General features: G+C 35.4%; 1 protein-coding gene across 1 annotated transcript in view; it reads left to right on the forward strand.

Moving 5' to 3' along the window:
* Window positions 1-26,323, forward strand: part of C2CD5 (C2 calcium dependent domain containing 5) — a gene marked incomplete at both ends in the record, with an annotated part of 65,767 nt that extends 39,444 nt beyond the window's left edge. Inside the window, 17 exons of the mRNA XM_082013883.1 lie at window positions 1,954-2,142; window positions 3,766-3,957; window positions 6,780-6,966; window positions 7,777-7,941; window positions 8,262-8,402; window positions 11,559-11,622; window positions 14,948-15,009; window positions 15,998-16,096; window positions 16,517-16,606; window positions 17,380-17,467; window positions 18,549-18,635; window positions 20,245-20,295; window positions 21,063-21,116; window positions 21,305-21,406; window positions 22,243-22,433; window positions 25,332-25,478; window positions 26,192-26,323. Coding sequence (XP_081870009.1) covers window positions 1,954-2,142; window positions 3,766-3,957; window positions 6,780-6,966; window positions 7,777-7,941; window positions 8,262-8,402; window positions 11,559-11,622; window positions 14,948-15,009; window positions 15,998-16,096; window positions 16,517-16,606; window positions 17,380-17,467; window positions 18,549-18,635; window positions 20,245-20,295; window positions 21,063-21,116; window positions 21,305-21,406; window positions 22,243-22,433; window positions 25,332-25,478; window positions 26,192-26,323 — 2,041 coding nt within the window. The remainder of the gene's footprint in view (window positions 1-1,953; window positions 2,143-3,765; window positions 3,958-6,779; window positions 6,967-7,776; window positions 7,942-8,261; window positions 8,403-11,558; window positions 11,623-14,947; window positions 15,010-15,997; window positions 16,097-16,516; window positions 16,607-17,379; window positions 17,468-18,548; window positions 18,636-20,244; window positions 20,296-21,062; window positions 21,117-21,304; window positions 21,407-22,242; window positions 22,434-25,331; window positions 25,479-26,191) is intronic.
* Between the last annotated feature and the right edge of the window lie 957 nt (window positions 26,324-27,280).

Below are 27,280 nucleotides of genomic sequence, written 5' to 3' on the forward strand. Positions count from 1 at the left end.
TTCTGGTACTAGAGTAGTGTTTGACACTAAATTGCATCTCTGCAGTAGTCTTTCTGAGATTGAAGTCCCCAACACTTCATCCTATTCAGGCCAAAACTACAGTGTCTTACTGTATTCCCGTTGTCCAAGAAAATTCCACTCTAGTGTGTTTTGGTGGCTTAATAACAAACTTTGTGAGAGGCTTGGAGACTGGGAGAAATAATTTGGGATTCATCTAATTACTTGTCCTTCTCTGTGGCCCAGGAAATGTTATCTCTCTTTTCTAGCTCTGGAAAGTAATCTGTGAAGAGCTCCTCTTGGGGCCAAGTGTGCCTGGTACCAAACAAAAAAGTACTCTGGCTCACTAGTTGTGCTGAACTGCTTTACGAAAGTAACTGAAGCAAACTCAGGTATCTGAATTTATTTTCTGTAAAGTTGATTTTGCCTAAATACTTTAAAGAAAAAGCACTAAGGGTTTGCTTTTTTAAAAAGAGATGTTGGAAAAAGAAGCTTAATTTTACTTTGCAATTGGTAAGTTGAAGAAAGAGTTATACAGTACTTTCATGAGTGTACATTATCTGTTGGTAAAGTGGAAATGATCAGTCTGAAAGCCACAGCATTGATTTCTTCACATCTGTTGCTTCTTCACATTTATTGCTTCACTGCAGGTTAAAAAACAAAACAAAACGAACTACCAAATACATTGTTCTTTCACAGAACTTGAAAAAATTTTTGGAAGTCAAGTGCTTGTGCTAGTGGAGTAGGAAAACAGGAGAACTTAATTTACAGACAAGGCATGGTTTGTATCCTTTATTCTGTCTTGTCTGGTTATGTCCTGTCTTGCTTTGTGTATTGAAGACCATATTTACTTCAGAATTGCAATGTGCAAGTTTCCATTGCTGAGGGAGAACTTGCACTAAAAATGGAAGATTTTTTTTCATTTGGCTGTCAGTCTCCTTGTAAAAAGCATTAATGTCTTGTATTTTCTTTTCTATCTTAACTGTGGGGAAAAAATGTATAGAGTATAGATAGGCAGTCAGTTATTGGGTTATTTAACTTTCATATTTCTTAAGGAATTTAATGTGGTAGGATTTGATAAAATAGTTTATTAGAGTTCCTATGCTTACTTGCTGGTTCAGCATTATTCCATGCTTGAAGAGCAAGGATCTGTCTTTAAGTACTGGTCTGCCAGACATGTTATATAAGAAAAATTATTCTAGAAAGAGAAAAAACAAATAAAAATAGCACATATATCATTCTAGAAAATGTGGGAAAGCTTTTCTCCTTATCCTTTCCAGTATAGTATTTAAGTACTGAATGTTAGATATTTGTTTCTTACTTAACAATTTCAGAAATATTAAAAGCTCTGCGATCATAGTTTTCACTTGTGAGAGCTTTAATTCTGCTAGCTCATGAATATGGTCAATTACTTTACATGCTCTAGGTAACATTATTGTAGTTGTTCATAGTCACGTTTTACTGTTTTGCTACTTTTTATCCTCCAAGAAGCACCCTTGTCAGTTGTGTTGTAACTTCATTTTGAGAGTGAATATCTATAAGATGATGAGGCTCTCAACTTCCATTTTACTTTGGTAAACATTTATGCCTTGGTTTTTTTAATGTTTCTTTGCTTTTCTTGGTTGACTGGATTTCTTTGCATTATTAACTGTAGTATTGAAAAACTTGCTTAAACCTGGTTAGCCTTTGTGATGTTATAGCATATTATTTATAACATAGGGCAAAGCTCTTTAGTCTTTCTGTTCAGTCTTTCTGCATCTCTTACTTGCACAATGGTTTAAATACCAGAAGAGGATTGTTTGTGAGGTTTAATAGATAAATTGCAGAAATGCACAAAATTAGTAGTTACGTTGAATTCATTGAGACTTTTGTACCAGCCCTTTAATCTAATAGTTTTAAATAAAAGTAGCAGTAAGTAGTAGGAATTCACTTTGTTGTAATTCTTTTCTCTTATAGTGAAGAGGTCTGTATTTTGTCCGCGTCTGGCACAGCAGCTGTACTGAACCCTAGATTTCTTCAGGATGGCACCATGGAAGGCTGTTTGGAACAAAGGTTGTCATGGCAGCCTGGCTTCTTTTCCATAGGGTCAGAGAAGGGAGAGGTTGATTTTTTTCCTCAGAGCCAAGATAGTTCTTCTCTATTAGGGTAGGTTACAGTGTTACAGTGCAGGATGCGGGACCAACCACTTTACTGCTTTTCACTAACAACAACAACAACAGAAGTAATGGAACTCTGCACCAAATTAGATATTCTGTTTTTATTTCTAACAGTCTGAATAAGGTAACACATTTGACTACTAACCACAGATCATAACTCCGTTTTTTTCTTTGCCACTCTTCAGGTATCTTTCTCAACTTTATATCACACTATAAAAATGACAGATGTATGATAAACTACATAAGCCAAAAACTGCTGTGGCTGTAATATGTGTATATATGCTCTGTGTATACTGTTTAAGAGCTGTATGGGAGATAAAATAGCTTGGTTGTGAAACAAAGATGGTGCCAGATTTTTACAAAAGATATATGTTTTAGTTGAAGTTTATGAACAAACTCATGAAACTGAAAGAAAAACATGAAGTTTCCCTTTGTTTCTGCTCTTGCAAATAAAATCTGAAGAATAAGTATGGACAAACAGTTATTTTTGGGGGAAAAAAGATTAATTAATGCATATTGGTAATTCATTATGTGTTCATCAGGATAGTCATCAAATATTTCAAGGGATTATTGTAGTCATAAGTAAGGCTATTTATTATACCTTAGCTCTTGCATTGCCTTTTCCATAATAACCCTGCCAACATAGTATGATATATTATTCTTTGTTAGCAGTGGGCTTCTTGTGTAGATAGACTTTTGAAAACTGTAGCCAGAAAAAAAATATTTGTTTCAGTATTCACTATATGATGGAGAGAAAGAAATATCATGTTCATAATATGAAGAAAATTGTATTTTTACCAAAATACATATTTTGGTGCTACTAAGAGTCTTGGCATAGATTAGAAATGCCAAAGGAAGGTAAAACAACTAAACGGATGAAGCCCATGTTTGAGACAAAATATATTTGCCAAAGTCAATGGTAATGAATGTTCCAAATCTGTCAGATTTGCTTGAGCACCTCTTCAAAATTCACTTAGAAGAATTGTTTATGTGAAACAGAATAAATTTTCAGTGATGCAGTTAGCCTATGCTTTCCTTGTTCATATTTTTATAGTGGTCATTCCTAGATATTTCTTATGGGGGAGTGGGACTAAGTGTTCTAAATGAAAAACAAGTTTTACCTAATACCTTATCTTAGGAAATAATCTTGCTATTCTTCTTACAATGTTAATATATGTTGTGCTGCTTCTCAGTAGGATGGTTGGTTTGTTTCTGTTCTGCTCATTTTGGACACAATCCATGTAAAAGAGACTTTTCATTGTATTTGGTACAGCAAATTCTCTGTTGTACCATGGACTACATTTAGAAATCGTAGTGCCTAAAGCCAACTCAGTAATGTTTTAGATTTATATAAATCACTGGTCGTTGTATGTACTTTTTCGTGATCCCTGCATAACAAATTTATAGCATTTTAGCTAGTAGTGTGCAGCCTAATGATATCCTTCTAATTCATAAGATGCAGTACTTGTCACATTGGTATATTCGAGCAGAGTATAGCTGCAGTGTGTGATTTTAAGTAGGTATCTATAGGTGTTTATACACATGTGCACATATTGATTGTTGTTAATAAGATGCAGATGTTTTAAGTATGTTCTCTATAATGTATTTTTAGGATTGAAGAAGCTTCACCACCAGGTTGTGGATTTTGCCATATACCATATGATGAGTTGAACATGCCATTCCCTGCTCACCTCACTTATTGTTACAACTGCAGGAAGCAAAAGGTTCCTGATGTCCTATTCACCACAATTGATCTTCCTGTAGAGGCAATAGTTATTGGGAAGGGATGTCTTATTCAGGCCAGGTATTCATCAAAATCTTTACTAAGAAAAGTTTTGGAGATCTTTGAAAGAATTCCTGTTGCTAAAAATCCAGTACGTTATCAAACCTTAAATTTGTATGTTGAATTGCTAGGAGTTAATGACAGTGTATTAGGGTACAGAAGGAGGATGACAGCCTTTTCCTCCTGTGTTACATGTCATGTCTGTTGATAGACTTCTGATAACTTATCCATGTTGATGGACCTTTGGTAAATGTTCTGCTTTTTTAATGCCTATGGGAATTGCTGTATTTTGTCTGCCTGGATATCGGAGTTTGCATGTTTTAACTTGCTGTTTGGGACTGCTAATGTAGTCAGATACAGCTGTTGCATTGGAAACTCAATGAACTGTTGTGTTAATTTTGTGCTGATGTCCATAACTGAACATAATCTGTAGAATTGCTGGCTATGTCCAGTTTATGCTGTAGTCTTTGAATTTGAATTTGGAGAAGGGAGTAAGGTGGTTTGCAATGGGAAAGAAGGAAAGGTTAGCTATGTGCAGTCTGTACAGGTGGCCAACTACATGAATAAATAACTGGGTGGATGTTTTGGCTGAGAGTGTAGTAGTTTATGGTTCATAACCTACCTGGATGACCGTGACAAGTATAACAGTGTTTGCAATGGGACCTGTGCTGTTGAACTTCTTAATGATGTGGAAGGGTTGATGGGTATTCTCTTCAAGTTTGCCAGTTACACCACAGTGTGTTGGACCTATCCAGTTTTGTCTTCTTCTGAGAGTCAGACATCAGAAAACAAGACTAAGGGCCACCAAGGGGATAAGGAGCAGCTGCCCTATGAAGAGAAGCTGTGGGTGCTGGACTTCTTCAGTCTGGAGAGAAGAAGGATTCAGGGGGACCTCATAGCAGCTTGCCAGTACCTGTAAGGATGTTATAGAGCATATGTAGCCAGGGTCTTCACAGTGCTGCACAGTGGGAGAGTGAGACACAGTGGGCCCAAGTTGAAGCAAGAGAGATTCAGATTGGATATAAGGAAAAAACTGGTTACCCATGAGGACAATAGGGCAGTGGGACGGATTTCGCAGGAGATTGTGCAGTTCCCTTCTTTGGAGAGTTTTCAAGACCTGACTATCCGGTCAGGTCTTTATCCAAAGCTTTATCCATAGCTCTGAGCATTCTGGGCCAAGCTCAGAGTTGACCTTGCTTTGTCTGTACGGGAGGTTGAACTGGAGACGACCTGAAGTCCCTTCTCACCTGAGGTTTTTTTTATGATCTTAATGATTATCATTCTCTGACTTCTGCTAGAACAGAATTACTGGAGCTACTGTAGAGATGTGTTCTTTGCTCCTTCTTTGGATTTGTGGTATTACTAAACTCTGTGTTCAGCACTGTTGTGGAAATTGACTTTAGTGTCACATGGCGGTCCCCGATCTGTCTCCTGGAGCACTTGCAGATGTCCCACTTTCTCTAGAATAATTCCTCAAACAATCCCACTCCCCCGAAAAAAAAAAAAAAAAAAAAAAAGACCTGAAGCTATAGTTAGAAAGATTTTGAGATGAACTTCTTACAGTTGGGCGAATTACTACGTTTTCCTGATCATTTAATAAATGTGTTCCTTAAAAGAAAGTGTTGTTTGTTCATATCGCTAAAATGTACAGTTGTCGTGTGCTCTTTTTGAACACAAATTTGTCACTGAAAGTAGGCTATTGTTGTGCTGGGTGTGGTTTGAATTTCAGCTTATGGGACTAAACCCATATGGAATATGACTAACATAATATAGTCAGAGATGGGATTTCTGTCCTTTTTAATTTATTCTTATAAGATAAGTGGTTTTAGTCTGGTTAATGCTTGAGCTGTGAGGGCACTCTTTTTTTCTTTATTGCAAAGTGTGCCTTGAATAACTGTATTAATAGGAATTTTAAAAATTCTACCAGTAGATGTAATTTCCTATGCTTGTACCTGAAGTGTTCGAGAGGTTTGCAGCAACAGAGGTACATGTTTGCATTTGGGGTCTTACTAGAAGAAGAGCTGAAAATACAGATTTTCAGATGAGACAAGGAGCTCTTGTCAAGAACTGACATTTTATTTTACAGTTGCAGCAATCTTCTAGAAGAGTATAACCTCATCAGTTCTGAGGCTCAGTTGAAAAGGGCTGCAGTAACTGTCCCTTGAAATCAATTTTTGTGAGGGTGTGTTCAGCAAATACCTCACAACTTGCAATAGCAAAGAAGTTGTGTTTGTCTTCAGTATTTGCTTTGACAAGAGTGAGCAGGGCAAATTTTTAACGATAGGAGTGTTAATACATTTAGCCAAACATCTAGTAGATGGTTATCTGAAATCTGTAGAAGACTCCTTTACTTTGCATAGTTACTCGATGCTTTCAGACTACTATGACAAAAATGTTATGCGTGATGCATGTCGTTTCTGTCCAATAACGGTCCTTCAGCACATTTTAAGAAGGGAGATACGACTTCATTCAGTGATTGTATTTTGTATTCTGTTTTGATAGAGAATATTTTTTAATGTTGCGCAGGGGTTATGTACTGGTCGATTTTATAAGTTTACTTTTTATGTTACTCATTTTTGTTTTTAATATAAATACACAGTTTCCTACTAAAAATGAAAATAAAATTGTACTTATTGAGACTAAGTGCCTCAGTCTGCCTTGATCTTCCTGATGAGAATTTAATATTTTACAGGGTTTTAAAATACATTAAAAGGAGGATGATTGTATTAGATTTAATTTTTTTCTTCCCCTCATTGTATAAATACCTCGTGATCACTTTCAATCTTCAACAGTCAATTCAAGCTGTTTATCTGCTGATGTCATGTACTGTTTCTTATTGTTAGGTTATGCCGTCTAAAGAAGAAAGCTCAAGCTGAAGCAAATGCGACAGCTATCAGTAATCTCTTGCCATTTATGGAATATGAAGTGCACACCCAACTGATGAATAAACTTAAGCTGAGAGGAATGAATGCTCTGTTTGGGCTGAGAATTCAGATCACTGTGGGTGAAAATATGCTAATGGGGTTGGCAGTAAGTACAATTTTAATCCTGGGATTCTTTTGCTTTCTTACAGTATTTTTTCAGGATACGAAGACATACAAGTGTTACGGAATTCAGAGTAGCTAGAGATATTAAAATGTCATTTTAAGAATGATGGAAAGGAATGAGGTGCCTAATTGTTGACAAATCAGGACAGACCGTCTTTCAGCATCAGAAAAAGAAGATTAGAATCTCTTGAAACTGTTAGAGGACAGGATTATTAGAAAGGAGATGAGAGGATAATAAACTTTAAGGGTTTAATGACATAAATTATGGAAAAATGATTGTGTTCTTTAAAGGGCCTGTCAGAGAGATCTCTGTTCTTCAAGTCGCATTACAGTTCCATGACAAATAAGGTCAATTAAGTCTCTCAGTAAATCTTTGGTTAGTTGCCAACAAGAGAAAGGTCTGTCACCTGTTTTCTGGTGGCACTGAAGATATAAGTGATAGATTGGAAGTGTCTTGGAGATAGTCAAGAAGTGTTCATTAACAATATTTTCTGACCTCATTCATGTGGGGTTAGAATAGTGAAGTATGCTGCTTCTTCCTGCATCAGTGTAAGAGGATGCTTGGGTAATAATGACTGGCTTGCATGTTCTTTTGTCTGAACTGATGATCTGCTTTCTGTAAATAGAAATGGGATTGTCACAACTTCAGTGATACTGTAAATCCATGAAATCATCGCTTGCCTATGCAAATTATACTAGGGTATACTGTATAAGCATTATGGAGAACTTTATGTGAAAATATTAGAAGCACATGCTTATGTGATTGTCATTTTTCTTAATGACTTTTTAAAAGTCTGCAACAGGTGTGTATCTAGCAGCTTTGCCAACACCTGGTGGTATTCAGATTGCTGGGAAGACTCCAAATGATGGCACCTATGAGCAGCATATATCTCACATGCAAAAGAAAATAAATGATACAATAGCAAAAAACAAGGAAATTTATGAGATTAATCCTCCGGTAAGTAAAGCTTTTATATTGTTAAAAATAAAGCCTTCTGAGTCAAACATGTATATCCATGAATTCTTATTGACTCAATCATTCAGAACATAAGTTGTTTTTTAATAGAGGTATAGACTCTTCACTGTACTTTGGGAACCTACTGGAATTTTCAGACATTTTAAGCCACATATCCAGATCAGCTGGTACTTATTTACATGTATTTTTCAGTAGAATTATTTTCAGAATGTTCTGATTCTTAGAACTGTTAACAAATTGTTTATAATTGAAATTATTTCTAAGCTACACAGAACAGCTGTTAATTTTTATATCCTTTGTAGGAGCTACCTGAAGAAATCATTGGGTCTCCCATTCCAGAGCCAAGACAACGTTCCAGATTATTAAGGTCTCAGTCAGAAAGCTCTGATGAAGTTACAGAGCTAGACCTTTCACATGGGAAAAAGGATGCTTTTGTCTTGGAGGTAATAAATGTTTTCAGTACTCACTTTCATACTTGTCTTTTTCTGAAGTGTATATAAAAAAAATGGAGAAAAGTTTTCTCACTCATCTCTAAAGACAGTTCTTAAATTGTATATGAATTTTTCCATTTTGCATCAGTAGAAAATGTTAAGTATTGGATTTTGCGTTGTCTCTCTTAGCTATGCCTTAAGCAAACAGGGTATGTTATGCCTAGGGACAATATCTCAAAAAAGTTTGCCCTGCTATTCATGAACATGTCGCAGTACATACAGTAATAACTAAGAGCTATTAAGGAATCCCCTTCTGCCTACTTCAAACAGAGATCATGACTGATCCAGTACTTAGATATATTTTTGTAAACATTGAGGTTTTGTGCTGTCACACTTTATATTTAGCAAAGAAAAAGCTTGTATATTCTTTGCTTTTCAAACCTTTTATTGTTATAGTTGGATATTCAGAATTATTAGTTTGCAGAACAGGTAGTATTCAAAGCATTCAAAAATAATGCATGTGTCAAGAAAGCACATAAATGACTTTTCTGAACTTCAGCTGATGCTTTTCAGAGTTCAAGAATTTACAACTACAGAGAATACCTTCCAATCCTTTCTACAGCTACAACTAGAAACAAGAACAACACCTATAGATAAAGAACATAGATTTCTTTTGCCTCTCTATTCACTAAAATTCAAAGATGTGATTTTAACACGGTACAATTTTGAAGGAAAGGAGCCAAGTACTAAAGAAGGCTAGAGTTTTTATCATCATCTTGTACATACAAGTATTACAAATACCTGTCCTAGACTAAGAAAAAGAAAACAATTTAATTAAATTACAGCCTGTTAATTGCAGCCTAAGGTGCATTCAAGACTTTCCTTTATGTTAATCTTCACAAATCGCTGTTTTCATGGAAAATAATCTGGAAGAAGGGTTGTAGATAGGGAGAATGAGAGTGTGCTGTAACAGCAGTTCATTTGAAAACGGAGGTAAGAAAGGAGAGGGAAAGAGTAACAGGAAGGGGTTGGTGTCATAAATTGAGATTGGTTGGTACTTCAGAGTAATTTTTTGCTCTCTAGTGCGTTGCAGGTATACTAGGATCAAAGCAAGTAAATTGGGATGTCTCTAAAAGTAACTGACGCTAGTTAACTCTCACATTAAAAAGAAATCAGGACAATTTTCATCAAGTATTTTTTGCAGCTGGTCTTAACAGGTTTTTGTTTTTATATTATCATCTGTGTAGACTGACAGGATTGGAATTGTATCCTCAAAACAGAAGTCATGATAGATATTGAAAGAGTGGTCAAACATTGGAACAGGCTGCCCATGGAGGTGGTGGAGTCACCATCACTGGAAGTGTTCAAAAAACATGTAGACACGGCACTTCGGGGCATGGTTTAGTGGGCATGGTGGTGTTCGGTTGATGGCTGGACTTGATGATCTTAAAGATCTTTTCCAACCTTAACGATTCTGTGATTCTGTGATCATCTCTGAGACACTGTATTGAAATGGGTGAGTCAATCAGAAAATACTTTGCAAAAAGGGTCAAATGCCTTTGTAAAAAATAGAGGATTGTGTACGGTATATATAAAAAAAACCAACAAACCACAAATCCAACCCCAAGACTGTTATATTGCAAGAGACTCTTTGGACAAGTTATGAAAAATATCAGAAAAACATAAGCCCAGCCTCAATTTCATTTCTAAAGGCTGTCAAATAGAAGAGAGAGAGCAATAATAAAAGCTTGGCATACTTCTTCTGTCCGGTTGCCTCATGAAGAAACTTGATACGTTATAAGCAAAGATCAGCTGGTTAAGGACTGCATTATATACTGCAAGCAGACTTCAGCTCTTTTTTTACAGTTTTGGACAATTCTTCTTTCTATGTTGTTTACTAACTGTAGTATATGCACTTGGGGGGATATATGCGCTAGGAGGAGATCTACATATGGAAGGGAAAAATGTAAGTACACTGTAGTATACTATAGAGTACATTATAAGTGGTGCTGAAGTTAGCAAGAATAATAAGATCTGATAAGTTTAAGGACTGTCATTTACTGGTTTACATTATTTGAACGTGTTGGTCCTAGAATATGCATCCCTGTGTTCTGGTAGTTCAGTCTTTATTTATAGAAAAAAGGGCTTTTCGTCTGTGGAACCACTTGTCTTTGTTAAGAAATTGGATATCAGAAACAATATTCCAGGGGCTTTAGTGAAGCTCCTTATCCTGATCTTGCAAGCATAAAATCAGTGTTCTCTGGAAATATGTAAGGAAAAGTGGTAAAAAATGCACTGTGGTGAGGAAATGCTAAGAGATGCTGGGAAGGCAGTTATGACAGGTAAGGCTGTCTGTATGGGGAGGGGAGGGGGGGAAGAGACTCCTCCTCTTACTTTGAGAGGGAGAAGGAGACACAATACCTGACAGAGAACCCTTTAATACTGGAGTTAAAATATTAACAACTTCCAGAATACTTGATAAGAAAATATTGGAAGTTTACCTTTAACTTGGCTCTCTTGCAGATCAGTAAGACAGAATGAACCTAAAGACACGTGACACAGAAATATTTACAGAAGGTAACAGGGCAGATATGCTCTCAGTCTGATCTAAAATAGCAAAAATCTTTAAAGATTGGATGGAGTAGAGGTTATTTAGATAGGAAAAACAAATAATCCCCAAATTTACCTTTTCCCATTTGATTTTCTATTGTCATTCATACTAAGCAAGGTTTTTAGTGTCCTGGAAAGATTTTAATGTGTCATTGGAATAGGCAGAGAATGATCACATCAGTATAATACAGATCTTATGAGAGCTCTAGTAGCCAAAGGTCCTTAGCTGGAAAAAGTTGTAAGTTGTTGTGTGGAACCTTGTTCAGTATTTTAAACTGTTTTTAAAATTCTCTTTTTATCATTCTTGTCTTAGGTATTGCACTTTCTGTATGTTCTGTGCACATTGCTTTAACACAATTTAATTAAGGGAACTATTTTTCAAGTGTTAAGCATATCATAGACTGCCAGTTAAGATTCAGAGGTCTGGTTGATGGAATCCTTTTTTAAAATCTCAACTTAGCTCTCAGATATACATGTCTTGATGACAAAGTTTTACATTTTTCTGAGACTTCTGACTGAAACAGCAACATGATTTTTATCAATTATTCCTTTTTCCAGATTGATGATACAGATGCAATGGAAGACGTACATTCTTTACTGACAGATGTTCCACCGCCTTCTGGTACAGTTAAAAACTTATTTTTCTAATTCATACTGTAGTCTGCAAAATGACAAAATAGAACTGATTTTATTTAAAAAGAAAGTTCAAGAGTAACAGTGAAAGTATTTTTGAAGTGTTTAGCTTGTCAAATATACCTGTGAAAAACAAGTCATTAAGTCTTTTATGGGGATTGTTGTTTATGGAAAACTGAAGTAAAGACAGTATTTGTGTAGTATTTTGTAGTTCACTGATTTGTACTGTTGTTGCAAATTTGTTGTTAACATGGATGTAACAATTGGATCTTTTCTACTAGTATACCAATTTCTGAAGATTTTTAGACTGAATGGCTAATTTGTAGGTTTCAGGGTCAATGAAAGTAGAAGTACAGAGAACAGAGTGGTCTTTAAGTATTTGTAGACGTATAATGTGACATATTGGTGTTGTAATCCAAGAATGTTATTTAAAGTGAGCAATTTGCCCTTCCTGCCATACTGTCAATTGAAGTCTTGATGTTCACTGCATTTGTAGTCTTTGCTGTTAAAAAAATCGAAGTCCAAAGTGATTGGGAATTATTAAATCACCCACAGCATTTTTATGCAAGTCAGTATTGGTCATTTTCTGTAGAAGGCAGTAAAGTCAAATAATAGAAATAGAGTAGTTTCTAATTTTTTTCAGTGTTTTTTATAGATGCATTTTAAAAAAGTGTTGCAACTTGAGAGCATAAAACTGGTTAAAGTGAATAATTTTCAAAATTCAATCGTGAGACTTGAAATTGAATTTCATGTCTTTTTATGTCACTAATATGAACTGGTGGTAGAACTTTGTGAGGTGTCCATTTAGTTGTCTGCATTTAAAAATTATTTAAGAACCCAAGACAGGGAGAGGTGTACTGAATAACTCAATGTCTGCTTGCCGATAGGGATCAGGCAAGAATGAGTATTGCATTAATGTAAGAGCAAGTTGGGGAGGAAATCCCACAGAATAGCATGTTAACAGCATCCTGAAAGAAAGGTACTGTCTTTACCGTAAACTGTAGCCTTTGGCAAACTTTTCTATGCGTCTGGCTGTTTGTATTTGGAGCCCATGCGCGCTTTCAGTATTCATAGAATTTTGCATGGGCATCTATACTCATACAAGAGCCAGCTTCTTATGCTTGGTTTGTATCAGCCACTTTTTGCCTTTTTCTTGTATCTGGAAGAACAGTGAATCATTGCTTTGTATCAGTCTTCTTTATGCTATTTGTAGTTGTATAGATACCTGCTATATCCTTCTTGATGGAACTTCTGGATCTGGATAAGAAACTAATGTAGTTTGTCCATTATATGGAAGTTGCCCTGTATATTTGGTTGTCCTTGTCCTCTCTCTCTTCTCTTTGTGAGTTTCCCTGTGTTTCTTCTGAGCATGTATCTGTTCCCTTCCTAATAATTGGTATCAGTGTTTATCATTTTGAGTACTGTTGAGCTCAGAACTTTCCTTGTCATAGTTATCTATTACCACCAAATCTTTTATTCCTCGTCAATTATCCCTTGTTAGGTTCTGCTGCTGTTGATTTTACTACCCTAAAATAAGGCCATGAGCAGTCAGCTCATTTTATCCTCTTTTGCAGATGAATATGTTGGAAGCATACTATCCTTAGTTACAGATATCTCCACTGTGAAAATTGAGCATTTATTTTTACCCTCTCTACAAACTTACAATAATTTTATTTCCTTCAATGGTACTCCATTCTGCCCTTCAGCATATTAGTTTCTTGGTGAAGTTGAATGAATCCTTGGTGAAGGATCTTGTCTAATGCTTTATGTCCAAAGTAGTCTGTGTCAGTCAGGTGCCTTTTGTCTACATGCTTGTTGACAGCTTGTGAACCATGACTGTTACTTAGAAAAGCGTAGCTCATCTGCAGTGTCTTGTTTTTCCATCTGCCCATGAACTGAATTTTCTGGAATAGCTTCTACGGGCCAGTAATACAGATATCTGTACTAGGCAAATAAGTAGGTCCTAGTCACTAAAAGCACCTACCTCACTACTTGAACGTTAAAGAATCCTCTCCTCTGGTAGCAGGGTAATTTTAAGTTCAAGTTCAATGCCAGTTAGTCAGCTATTTAGTCTTTTGCCTTTCCTGTTGTTTATATGAATCCTTATTTTTCACTTGCCTATTTGTTCAAAATCTTCTTCAGACAATTTTGTTTAAGACAGGTTTTCTGATGGAAAATAAACAAGGGACTGGTTTTCCACTGTTACGGAAAGCTCCACTACCGTGGTGAACACCAACATAAAAAAAATGCATGTTTTCTACTATGGTGTTGCCATCTCTGCATATTTTTTCTGTATCTTACTTGACTCTTCAACAAGATTTCTGCTTTTTATGGTCTGAAAAAAATCTATTAGTATTTATACCTTCTGCAAGCTGCTACACAATTTTTTTCTAGCTTATTTTGTACGTTTACATAGGCCCTACCAGATTTTTCTCTTTTCTGCTCATTTAGCTATATATTTAATTTGCAACATTGCCTATTTGCTATTTTTAACTTTTCTTACCCTGCTGTTTAGTCATTATACTTTTTTTTTTTGTCTCTTCAAATCTGTTAGTAAGTGCTACGTATTTGCACTCAGTCTCTAGGTAGTATCTTCAAAGCATCTCTGTGCTGTCTGTCAAAGGTTAGCTTTTTAGCTTTTTCTATCACACCTTTTTAATAAGTTCTCTCATTTGTATGTCGCTTGTCTGTTAGCAACTAGGCAGAGCTGTGGTGGATTCCTAGAAGAATGCTTAAGTATATCTTTATCAGTGCTAAAAAACTTCTTTGGACGCTTCTCCCTGCTCAGGACCAACTAGTGAGGAGTTTTTTGTTTTGTGGGTCCCACAAGGAGTGGTTCTGTGAAGCAGTCAGGGAGTGTGTCTCACAAATTAGTCTTGGCATCAGATGACATGCATTACCCAATCTCTGACAACAACTGTCACTGTTGCATTTAATGCCATTGTAGCCTCTCTCATGTTCCTCAACATGATGACATTTCTGGCCTTGCTTTTTGGCAGTTAAACTAATACTCCAAATAAGAGTTCTGTAGTGGATTAGTGTCTTAGAAGTAGAGAGTTCTATCTTTCCCATCCATTTTTTCACTGCAGTATGAATAGCAGAAAGCATGTGTTTCTTTTGTACGTTATATTGTATTCTTCAGATGCTATGTTTGTTTTTTCAATGTTGGTGTTATTTCAGGTATATTAGTCAATATTCAGAAACACATGACTGAAAGTACTTGCAAAACATCAAGTAAGGTCACATATGCTTCTTTAACAGTATTTGTATATTTCAGTGTACTACATAGATTTCCCCAAATATTTTCTTTACAGGTTTTTACAGTTGCAACACAGAAATTATGCCTGGCATAAATAACTGGACACCAGAAATTCAAGTAAGTTTATTCAAAGAAAGTTAAAATTATTCTTCCCAAATTCCGTTGAAATATGCTGTAGTAATTTAAATATATATTAGATATCACTAACTTTGAAAAATGAATTAAAAGGATACTTTTGTGTTAGAAATAAAAGTAATATTTTGGTAAGAAAAATAGGGTAGGAGAACCTGTTTCTGTGTGTGTTTTTTCAATGCTGTTAATGTAACAGAGAACCTGGTACAAAAATACAAAAATTAGAAAATAATTACAGTAAATACAAACTTAAGGTTTTGGCGTTGGCTAGATTTTGAGGCCTCTTAAGCAAACTGTTGACTCTGTTACTTAGTGTGAGATACTGAATTTGATAACACTAATAGGTTAAAATAAATGAGAGTTGGATAAAGCCAATCTGAGTAGAGAAAAATTCCATTTGTACTTAAGCATTTTGATCATGTTTGTACAACACAATTCAGTCTCATATAGAGACAGTTAAAACAGATGTATGTAAGTGAGCTTTTTACACCTAGTTGGCACAACACGAGACTGCTCTGCAGAAGTACAGCTCAAACGTGAAAACAATATGACTGTATCCGCATACTCTCAGGTTGATGGGATTGCCTGTGTATCTGTATATGACATTCATTATCGTCTACATTATTGTACACAATTAACAAACAGTTTTCAACAGCAGTTAACAAGATACATAGCAGGTAGAATGACTCCGTTATGAAGCAAGTAAAAAGAACATAGTGTTTCATATCTTGCTTAATCACTTGTTTCATATATTCATGTACACTAGTTCACATAAAATTTGCCTTTTGTTTGTAAAATTTCATGAGCAGTAAACACTTGACTTACTGTTGCTACAGGTTTTTTTCCTTTTCCCCTTTTCCCTCCTCCTTACTATATTACGTATTATTTGCCTTCTTTATGAACTTGCTTTGTTTTTAGTATAACGTACAGGCATATATTAGAAAAAAAATAAGTGTGTTTGTTTCTAATTCAGATGTTCACAGCAGTAAGAGTATCCCGATTAAGCAACATTAACCTAACAAATCAAACACTTAATAAGAACTTTAATGATCTCTGTGAGAATCTGTTGAAGGTAAGAATCTTATTTCAAACGTTATTTTAATTGTTAAAATGAAAGCAAAGTAAAATCAGGCTATACTGAAAATAACATTTTCTTCATAATTACTTTTTAGAATTGGACTACAAAGTGTCTGTAATTAGTTTGCAAGCTGCTCTAAAGATAGATTTAGCCGCCTTAGTATATTATGGATTTCCAAAGCTTTTTAAATCTGAATGAGTCCTTTGACTAGTAGTGTATGCTAGAGACAGAAATATAAAGACTGCTACACAGTAGATTGCATTCTATCCTAATTTTTCACACGTGTAATTCTTCTTCAAGAAAAATTAATATGATTAGGTGATTTCTACTATGAAAAGAGCTTTGATCTTTAATTTTTCTGAAATAAACCATACATTTTTGAGAGTAATACAAATAATGTCTTGTCTTCAACAGAGCTTGTATTTTAAACTACGATCTATGGTTCCCTGCTGCCTTTGTCATGTGAATTTTACAGTTGCTCTACCAGAGGATGAATTAGTTCAGGTAAGTAAATGGCTTCTTTTGATTTTCAGCATGTAGGCATGCCAGTTTGGGCCTTTAATTAACATTTGCTGCTCAGAGTACACTAGGCTAGGATTTGATTTACTAGTACATCTGAATTCTGAAGTAAAACTTAAGGTCATAATGTTCAGTGAAGAAAAAGGATGACCTACTGAGTTCACCAGTTTTGAGAATCATGGGACTACCTGGCGTTTCATGAGCACAGTGCGTCTTAATAGTGTGTATCTTTTTAGTTAGATGGGAAATGAAAAGCCCTGACTAGATATCCATTAAAAGGTGTTACCACATGCGCTACAAGAATGTGGCACACTAGTTTTCTAAGTATGCTGTCATTCTAATTATCTAATTGCCATTTCAAGATGATGAGATATACTTCATTATTTTTAAAGAAAGTATTTTCTTTTTAAGTATAGCATCATTATTCTGTTCAATTAAACATCTCTCTCTCTCTCTTACAAATACAATGATAATGAGTTTTTATGATTCTTTTCTATGTCAGTTCACCAAGAAAGAAGGAAAGAACTGATGAACAAAATCATAAACGTGGGACAAACAGTGTCAGCTGTATGTTCTAACAACAGACCTTAGTATTAACCTTTTATGCTCTGCTGTGAAGAGTTTTTAATATGTCTACTTAGATTATTTTTTTCCCCTATTATTTTTCGATGGAAAAAGCTGGCTTGTTTGCAAAATTATTTTTGCAGATTGCATGGGAGATCAAGTTACTTAATATGCCATATATTTCTGATTTGCAGATTGCAGTCACAGCTGTTGCAATTACATTTGACAAAAACCAAGCATTACAAGCCAACAAAGCCCCTACAGAAAAATCACAGCAAAGAGGTAAATGTTGTGAGGCATGTAAAGATAAGAGATAATATTTTTCTCTCCTTTTTATTTTCTCCAGTACTTAATGAGTCTACATTTTAATTTCAGTTACATATGCACATTTTTACAGGAAGGTTCTATGAAATTGTAAAGCCATAACATAGAGTTTTTTAGAGCTCATATATGTGACCTCCAGCAGGATGACTTCCTTATCCAGTATTAGGTATTTGCTTTACATAATCAACAAACTTATAGTAACATGAAAAAAAAGTCTGGTATTTCCTTATTCCATGTACCATCTTTCTTTGAATATATTTCTCTAAAGAATTAGTGTAACAGGTGACGACATTTCCATTGTATTTTGAAACACGTGGTGTAAGTCAATAGAGAATACTTGTTCTTATAAGTAGCAAGTTTTGTTCTTATTTACTTCAAGAAGGCAGAAAATAAATTGTTCATAATACTTCAAAAAAACCTCCCAAAAACCCTTAAGTAGGTCAGAAATATTTTTGGAGATCACTGAAGCGTATAGCATTATGGAGGGAATAGAAGAGACTACTGCAATCTGCATATGTCATCTTGCTAGTGAAGCACCATCTTACACTAGAAATGTATGTATGCAACCTGGATATAAGAATTTAGACAGAACTTTGAAGATACTCCATTCTGAAGAATGGAATTAGGTAGTAGAAGAGAGCCATATGTTTCTGAAACATTAGTTATACCTTACTTCTTCAGTAGTAACTGTAAATTGTTTGTTTTCTTTTATATGATATAAATCAAATATTACTTTTAACTGTAACATATAGCTAACTCAGATCCAACTGCAGAATGACATCTGAAATGCATGAATTGACTTAATATTTTTTTCCTGAAAATACTAAATCAAATCCTGTTCAGTGGAACGCAGGTTCTGTTCAGTTTTGCAGGTGGTTAGACACCTAACTGTTCATACAGAACTGAATTCACTATATGCATATGCTGAAAATACCTGTTCCAGTCAGACCTGACTGAATTGAATCTGTAGTGCTTATTATTACAGGCATATTTTATTTTGGGGGTTAATTATCAGTTGGGTATGTTTTCTTTGTTGAAGCATCTACAGACAATGAAGAACAGCTACAATTTCCATTGGAACTTTGTTCTGATCCTCTTGCTTCTCAACCATTCTCACCAGCTAAAGGTCAGTTAAATGGAAGAATGCTGAACTATTGTTTTTTACTGTTTTGAGTTCTGCTCTTTCATTGTTGCAGTAGCTTTAAAATATCTATACTTTCACATGCTTTAAGTATTCCTTGCTACCTAAGCATAATGGATATGTTCACTCCTAACGTCAGAGTTTTTGGGAGTCACATGAGATGGGTTGGCTAATCGTTCTGTATATATTCTTTTGTAGATTTAGTTCTTCTCTCTTTGCATTTAGAGTATCGAAAATGTTGCAAACTGCTGTTTGCAATGACACTGTTGAGTGTCATTTGACTTAAAGAATTATAAATTACTTGATAATTAGACTTGCCTCATACTTCTTTGCTTCTGTAAATGGCTCGTGAGTTGTCAGCCTTAAATAATTAGCCTCATAGTTTTCATGGTGGGAAGTAGTATCTAGCAAATACTGGTCATTCAGCCAAGCAAAATTGCATGCAATTTTTTTTAAATGAAAGGATCCTAAACTTGCATAGTAAATAATTTGTACGGTGCAGCACGTTTTAGCTGATAAAACAGCTGCTTTATTTTGCCTGAGATAGAGCTGCATTTCAAGAATGTTTGTCATAATTCTTTTGTGACTGTATTAAAAAGTAGGTCATCATTCATTGAAACCAGCTACTTTTACTTACTTCTCTTTTGTTGGATTATCTGCCCACCAAAATGGCTAGTGATAGGAAATTCAGTATCTGTGAATTATTGTAAATGTTCTTTTACTAAAATGTTGCAGAGCTCCCTTTTTGCATATTACGTAAATTGTATAAAGGAGGGTGCCTACCACATTTATTTGTATTTTTAGGGCTCAGTTTAATTTCAGCAATAATATTCATAGAATCATAGAATAGTTTGGGTTGGAAGGGACCTTTAAAGGTCATCTAGTCCAACCCCCCTGCAATGAGCAGGGACATCTTCAACTAGATCAGGTTGCTCAGAGCCCTGTGTTGTTATTACTTTGTATTTTTTTTTTTTTTAATTTTTATGCGTTTGTGTATGCTTAGCTTTTAATTGGTCACATTATGATACTGTTAATGTTCATTTTCAAAATGAGGAGCTATCCAGAAATTTCTGACTGGTGTCTTTTTCACTGTTGCTGGGCAGTGCTACTTGTATAATGGGCACTGACCAGTAGAGGGTAGCCTGTTCACGTAGATCACTTTTCCTATCTTCACATTCCGTATTGTGCTGTACATCACTGTAGAGGCTTTCAACTAGATAATCGTTTCATCTGTCACTTCTTCACAGATAGACTCAAGGTTTCATTGTAGTTACATTTACTTAGGAGCTTATTTAATATAGTGATACCTTTTTTTACATACTTTTCTGTAAGATTGTTATTAAAAATATCTGTATACAACCTTCTACAGTAATGAACTTTAGTAAATTATCATATTATAATTTGCAAGACAGATTTAGTACAGTTAATTATGTATACCCATTTATTATGCGCTAGCAAAGTACATAGTATGGTACATACAGAAGATTTTTTTTCCTCATATTTTAGTCTAAATTTTTTTTTATAAGACGACAGCTGTTGTCCTGTACTACGTGACTCTGATCATATCTGAATGGAATTCATTTTATCTTATTAGAAGTCCTGGAGGGTGCAACTTCCCACACAGGTATTCCTGCTGCTCAGAGAGGTGAGTTTACTTAATTTAGCCTTATGCCAGAACAGAATGAGCATTCTTGGGATATTAGTACGCTCTTTTTGGACGTGCTTTAATCCAGGAAGCGTTTACTAGTTAACTGAGAATGCATGCTCTGGTGTGGCTTAATGGTATCATAATATTTTGATGTGTTTTTTAATTACAAAAGTCAGATTTGTTAATAACAGTGTCTATCTGTCAGATAAAGTGATATCAATATATCTGACGGAAAATTAGTTCCCTGAGAGAGAGCTTTTTTTGCTTGTCTTAATTTAAAGTTAGCATGTGTTCCTTCCGTTTCTTCAAGATAATGAAGAAACGGTGTTTGCAAAACTTTTTTTTTAAAAGATACGCAAACACCCGTGCAACTAATACCAAAAGTCATAGCAGAAACAACTCTACTTCTCATTGTCACGATAATGGGGGAGGTGGGTATTGGAGGGGGGATGTTGGGGGAGGGAGGACAGTGTTTGTAAGGAAAACTAATTTGTGTTTAAAACTGAGGTGTTGTTTCAGCTTGTGACTCCTACCCTCATCACCAAAGCTTTTTTCAGTCTGTAGGTTAGACATTGATAAAGATCGTTAGGAAGGTTAAATCACGATCAGCAGCTCTTTGTGAGGGAAAGGATAGCAATGAAAATTAAAATTTAAACAAGGCTTAAATCAGCTTAAAGAAGCCAGAACTGAACACCTAAAATGAGATTTAAAAAGAAAATAATCTAGCATAAGTCATTAATGACTGTATTTACATGTTTTTCCAGTGATGAAGTCCCAGTCAGGCAGTTGGTTCACAGCTGGGACATCACCAGGAATCGGTACACTGGTTTGGGCAAGTCCAAACCTATACTGTAACTTTTCCTTTGAACAGACCTGGAAAGGGATGTTTGTTCTCTCTCAGACACAGATTATTGCTTCCTCAAAAGGAGCATTGAGATGAGCAAGAGACATCATCCATACTTTTTTTTCTTTGTTTTTTCTTTTGTTTTTCTGTCTGTGTTTTCAGCAACGTCAATTGATTACAGTTCCTTTGCAGACAGATGCAACAGCTGGATAGAGCTCATTAAACTGAAAGCTCAGACCATAAGGCGCGGATCAATTAAGACAAGTAGGCGGCTGTTTCTACCACGTTATGATAATCTGAGACATATCTCTGATTTCCCAGTGGTGAATAGTGGAGTTTTCTGCCCAGCGATAGTACTGCAGATCACATATAGAATGAATACCCGAGTGTGAAAACTGCCGACATTGTTAATGTCTTTGTAAGCTAATACAGGGTTTATGAACCAGTATCATAGAAAGTAAAATACAGTATTTCTGTTCACTTAGTAAAAATTAGTTATCAATAAATGTGTATGCCTACTAATTATATAACATACACTGCATGGATGTAGGTGTATGTATGATCTTGGAAAATTTTTGGTGAGAAACAGGAAGCAATCACCAAGGTGACAGTCAAGGCAATGGTCACTAAATTAGCAAGTGGTGAGTTATTTTTCAGTAGTTCTTTGGCCACAGGTCTGACTATCTTGCTTAAATTAGCAGAGATTAATAATCTGTTGTAATGGAAAATGCTGCACTGGGGAAACACAACAACTTTCACACTTCCTGTAATTTGTTCCTCCAGCAGAATATGTATTTCAAAATGTTGGCACTTTTTTCTTTACCTTCACTTTATAACTGATTGTTGTATGTGCAGCTACTCGCCTCAATGTTTTTCTTTGCAGGAATGCCACTCTTCCAAATAAATTCCATTTCAGCTTTTTGTCTCCTTTTGCATGCATTGCATGATGATTTCCTTTCTCACATGATATGGCTGAGCATCACAGGCAGCTGAATGTTGTCACCAAGCTATTTGGAAACCATAAGAAGAGTTTTTGTGTTTTGAGAAACGGTGATCAATCTTGATAGTTACTTTCTTTTCTTTTTTTCCCATCTTTTTAGCTGCTTCACTTGATAAAGCAAGTCCATTGGCTGAGGGATACTTACGGCACCGTTCTGTTCCATCATGCGCCAATTCTACTGTCTCAGTTGTTAAGATGACACCTCTTTCTTTTCTACCTGGGGCAAAAATAACCAAATATCTTGGGATAATCAACATGTTTTTTATACGAGAAACCACTTCTTTGCGTGAGGTGAGCTGTGTATTGGGGTCTAGCACTTTTTGTTAAGTATAATAATCAAAGGTAAGTATCTGAAGATGTTTGAGTTGAGGTATGGCACAGCAAGGGAAAAGAGTTTTTGTCACTTCAGGGTGGGTGCTGAATGAGGATTAAGTCACGTTGCACTGCTCTTGTCACAGAGCGTATAGAGCTGCCTTGTGTTTGGCAATGTTAGGAAGGGATTACTTAACCATTGCCGTTGTTACTGAATTTGGATATAACACTAAACCAATGAGTTCTTAAACAGAACTATTTGGAAAAAATAGGTCTTTGACTAACAATGGTAGTTGGGATCATTTGAACCCCAACCTGAGATTAGTTTCAAGGAAAAGAAAAAAAAAAAAAAAGATATTTTTCTCTTATTTAGCAAGCTCAATGATAAACTTTCACAATGTATTTGGAGTTTAGAATTTGTTGGTTAATACAAGGTTTCCTGTTTCATATATAACTATTATGCTGATTTTTAATACTACATTCTGTGTGTTCTCTGTAACGTAGCTCTGTGTGATGAATGCCTAAAAAGCATGCCATAGAGTACATAACCACACAAGCAGCTTAGAGGGTGTAGCTAGTGATAACTCAAACAAGGATCTCCAGTTTGGATCTGGACAACTGATACTCCTGAGCATGCAAAAATCCAAGACACATTCCTTATCATTTTCATGCCCTTTTGGGAAGTAGCCGCATCCTTCTGCTACCATTTCCAGACACAGAAGTGGAATGTACCTTTTGCTTGGTTTGTCAGTGCTGAAGAGTATGCTGTTTCTTGCTAATTACACATTGGTAAAATTACATAGCAGATGTTAATAAAAATTATAAGCCTTCATAAAAATGAGTTGCAAGCTCTCTAGAGAACCTTTGATCAAAGATCTTGTTTGGATCTTGCAAGTACGGCCCCTTTTAACTTGAGAAATCTATGTGAAAAGGACAACATTTTCAAAAGGATGTATATGGTATGACCAGGGAAATGGTTACATGACATTTCTGTGCTAGCTGCAGCTTTTAGGTACAAATTCAATAGCTGATAAGCAAGCTTTGGTAACTGTGATAGCAGATCTTGGCAGAGGTAGGTTGCTCAAGTATTTGATTCAACTCTTCCATGAAGTTGGGACAGTTGTACAGTTTCTGTGATACTGTCAGTATGCTATTTTCAGCACTCAGGGCAGCTAATTTAAATCCATTTTAGCTGCATAAGCTGAGTCACAAACCAGTTTCAATACTGGTTGCACAGTATTGCCCTGAGGCTGTAACAGAGTCAAAACAGAGTGGTCATTATATCCAACTTGAGCAATGTGTTTGATTCTACAGAAAAATAATTGGCAGCATTTGTGTTCGTATTTATATTTTGCTTATAGCAGTTTATAGAATATTGAAACCTTATGAACTTTCATAAGCTACAGTGTATAACAGCCACTGTGCTTCAAAAATCAATGATAATTTTAAGTCAAATTTATCTATTGCTCTTACGTTTTGCCATTTACATAATATCTTCATGTAATAATATCTTTATGCCGTTTACATGTATAATCTTGTTATCTGTTATCATCAAATTTTGTATTAGGTTTATAATATTACAGATTTTTCTTTTCCCTCCGTCAGTTGCTGTAACTATTAAAACACTTGGACAAAATCAAAATTTCATGAGAATGGGAAACTTGTATTGAAATTTTGATTTCTGGCTGCAGTTGCCTTCATGCTTCATGCTTGGATTGGTGAAATTATACTTGTTTTTTGCTAATTTTCATCTGCAAGATATGTGTCGTAATACCTTTATGAGTCTGGTCAGGGTAGATTATATTTTTTCCAGTAGATACGAGTGCAGTCAGTGTTTGTTGAAGTTCAGCGTAGCCTCTTCTACCTACCTCTTTCATTTTTTCCTGTGGCACACACACATGTGGGAAGTCTAGTGGTCTTGCCTTTCACTTCCATTTTGAAATGCTACAGATATTTTGAACCAGTATGGATTTCATCAGTTTATTTTCATAGTTTTTTCTGTGGATTTTCATTTTTTTGGTTGGTTACCTGGTTTTTATGTGTTGGGTTTCCCCCCAGTGTAGTTGCTCACATTCTTTTTTAAGGATTGTCTAGGAAAAAAACCATACTTCATTGTTTTCCTTCTCATCCTTTCACAGGAATTTAAATTATTCAGCTTGGCACCAAAGAAGTAAAAGTCCCCCACAAGCACTATCAAGTCAAACAACTTCAGTAAATGGGATGGCCAGAAGTTCTTTTGAGCTTCAAGGGGGGCAAAAAAAAAAACCTTGAATAGCTTGCTTGTCAAGTCTTGTGCTCTGTCCCTTGCTTACTTTGTATTTTGAGGGATCATTTCTTTAGTGAATGTTGAGAACTAGTGACAGTCATCAGCATACATGAAATTGCAGTGACCAAAGGTAATGGCCACTCCTTACTGGTAATTTCCAAGAAGTCTAAGTCTCTTTTAATCCTCAGTAGAAATTGTTCTTTATCTGCTTCCCAGCTATAAAAAAAAAAAAAAAAAAGGGTAGTATCCTTCCTGATGAAAGAAAAAAGTAATTATTCAACTGTCGTTGCAATATTAAATATTCCTGCGGAGGTTGTTGGAATGTCTGAAAAGTATTGGTACATGTGATACACTGTTTGCAAAGAATACCAGTCACAAATGAATAACCTACTTGTGATTCTTTTCCTCAAACAGTTAAGTTCCATTGGTCTGATGTTTAACTGTGACTTGTTAAACAGTGAACAGCTTTTAAGTTCTGTACAATACACTCTTTAGGATTTACTGAAATATTCAGCTGGTAAAAAAATGTAAGAAAGGTATTTAGTGTTTTGTAGCTATACCAAACATAAAATGTAAATTTTTTTGTAATTTTTTTTTCTTTTCCATTTTAGGAGGGTGGTGTCAGTGGTTTTCTCCATGCTTTTATTGCTGAAGTGTTTGCAATGGTGAGAGCTCATGTTGCAGCTTTAGGGGGGAATGCAGTTGTCTCATACATAATGAAGCAGTGTGTCTTCATGGAAAATCCAAACAAAAATCAGGTAAATTGTGCTATAAAATAACAGTGCTATTGTGATTAGTATGACACAAATACACATTTTAGCTATTTAAAAAACAGCAACCTTGTAGAGCCATGTCTGCGTAACACTTCTGGAGCTCTTCATCATAATGTTTAAAGAAGCCAAGAGCATTCTTGAACATCTGAGTTAACACAAAATTTTGAATATGCTTCATAAATACCCAAATGGGTAAAAATACTAAGTTCACTAGAATGAAGCAAATTGCAGGAAACAGTTCAACAGTAGTGCTGAACTTACTTAGCTTTACTGATGTTGCAATATGAGGATTTTGATCCTAATTGCACATAAAAATACCTGGAGTTGCTGATACAAAATGCTCAATTTTTGGACATAAAGGGACAAAACTTTATTAGTAAAGATGACAATGGAATATGGTTGTTTTGGTACATGAAGTATATTCAGAACAGTAGTGAAAGCAAGTACAGCTACCCAGATATTTAATTTCTGGTGGTCTTATGAGAATCTGTCAACATGTTTGATAGCACACAAGTGAGTGGATATAAAAGGAAATATGGCAGAGATTGCCTCACTAATAAATTCTAAGAATTTGTCCTTCTCTGATCTCCATCAGGTTTTCTGTTATTTGTGTAGTTACATCTAGCAGATGCAAGTAAACATAAAATATGTTGTTACTATTTAATGTTTGTTAACTGTGTACTGCCTTTTTTTTTCAGGCTCAGTGTTTAATAAATGTCAGTGGTGATGCAGTCATCTTTGTACGTGAATCTGAGTTAGAAATGTTACCAGTACAACCTTCTACAGTTGTTTCTCAACCCACAAGTTCTGGAGGAGATGTCACAACGTGAAGACAGAAAAAGTGAAGTAGTCTCTGCGAAATATAAATATTATTTAAAATGTGGGAATATCTAGGTTTGCATCTTCAAAATCAGTATCTCCCCATAACATTAATAGCCAAAATCCAAGACAATCACTATACTTTGTCCTTTAACTTTGTGTAATAGTCAGGGCAGCATATTGCAGGTATGCTCTGATTCTTCTGTTGTAATTGCAGGCCCCTGTGAAAGCTAGGCAGTAGGTGAAGTGCTGATAGGAGAGTATGGATTAAAATAGTAGGTATCCCATGGAACTGTGAAAGTAAACAAAAATTCTCTTGTGTTTCTCAGCTGTTGAACAGGACCACGATAAGTTGTAATTCAGAACCATTTCTGAGTTTGCATATTTTCTTAGCTGATTCTCAGCTCGGTGTAAAAAGAGTGGTTGGGGTGGGTGGGTGGGAGATAACGGAGAAGCCTGTATTAGCCACCTTTGCCAATGGAGCAAGAGTTTTGTGCACAGGCTAAGAAAATGTGGGCTGAAGTCTGAACTTGTCTTAGGTCATGGAGTGTGAAGAGGAAGAAGTGGCACCAAAAAGTCACAGTTTGAATTTCTGCACACTAAAAATATTTTTCAACTGTGTGTGAACTGCTGATTTTTATTTTTTTTAATTATTACTATACAGCATATGTTTTGGGTAGGTGTTTCAGGGTTTTTTTTGTTTTTAAAAAGGTGCCAGACTGTGATGCTGTGCTCCTACTCATCCCTATGGTTAAAAAAAAAAACCCAAACAACCCAATCAAAAAGTTCCAAAGTGTGTTTGGTGCTATTATAAGATGTTCACTTCAATATTGACAAAAAAGATCTTTTTAAAATATAAAATTCTGTGAAAGAATTGTTAAGAATTCTTAAGGCATGATCTCTTCCAAGGATGACATAAACAGTCCTCCAAGAGTCAGGTCAGTTATACAGAGGTGTGCTCCAGCCTC

This window comes from Phaethon aethereus (genome assembly GCF_964289735.1).
Source record: "Phaethon aethereus genome assembly, chromosome: 1".
NCBI lineage: Eukaryota > Metazoa > Chordata > Aves > Phaethontiformes > Phaethontidae > Phaethon > Phaethon aethereus.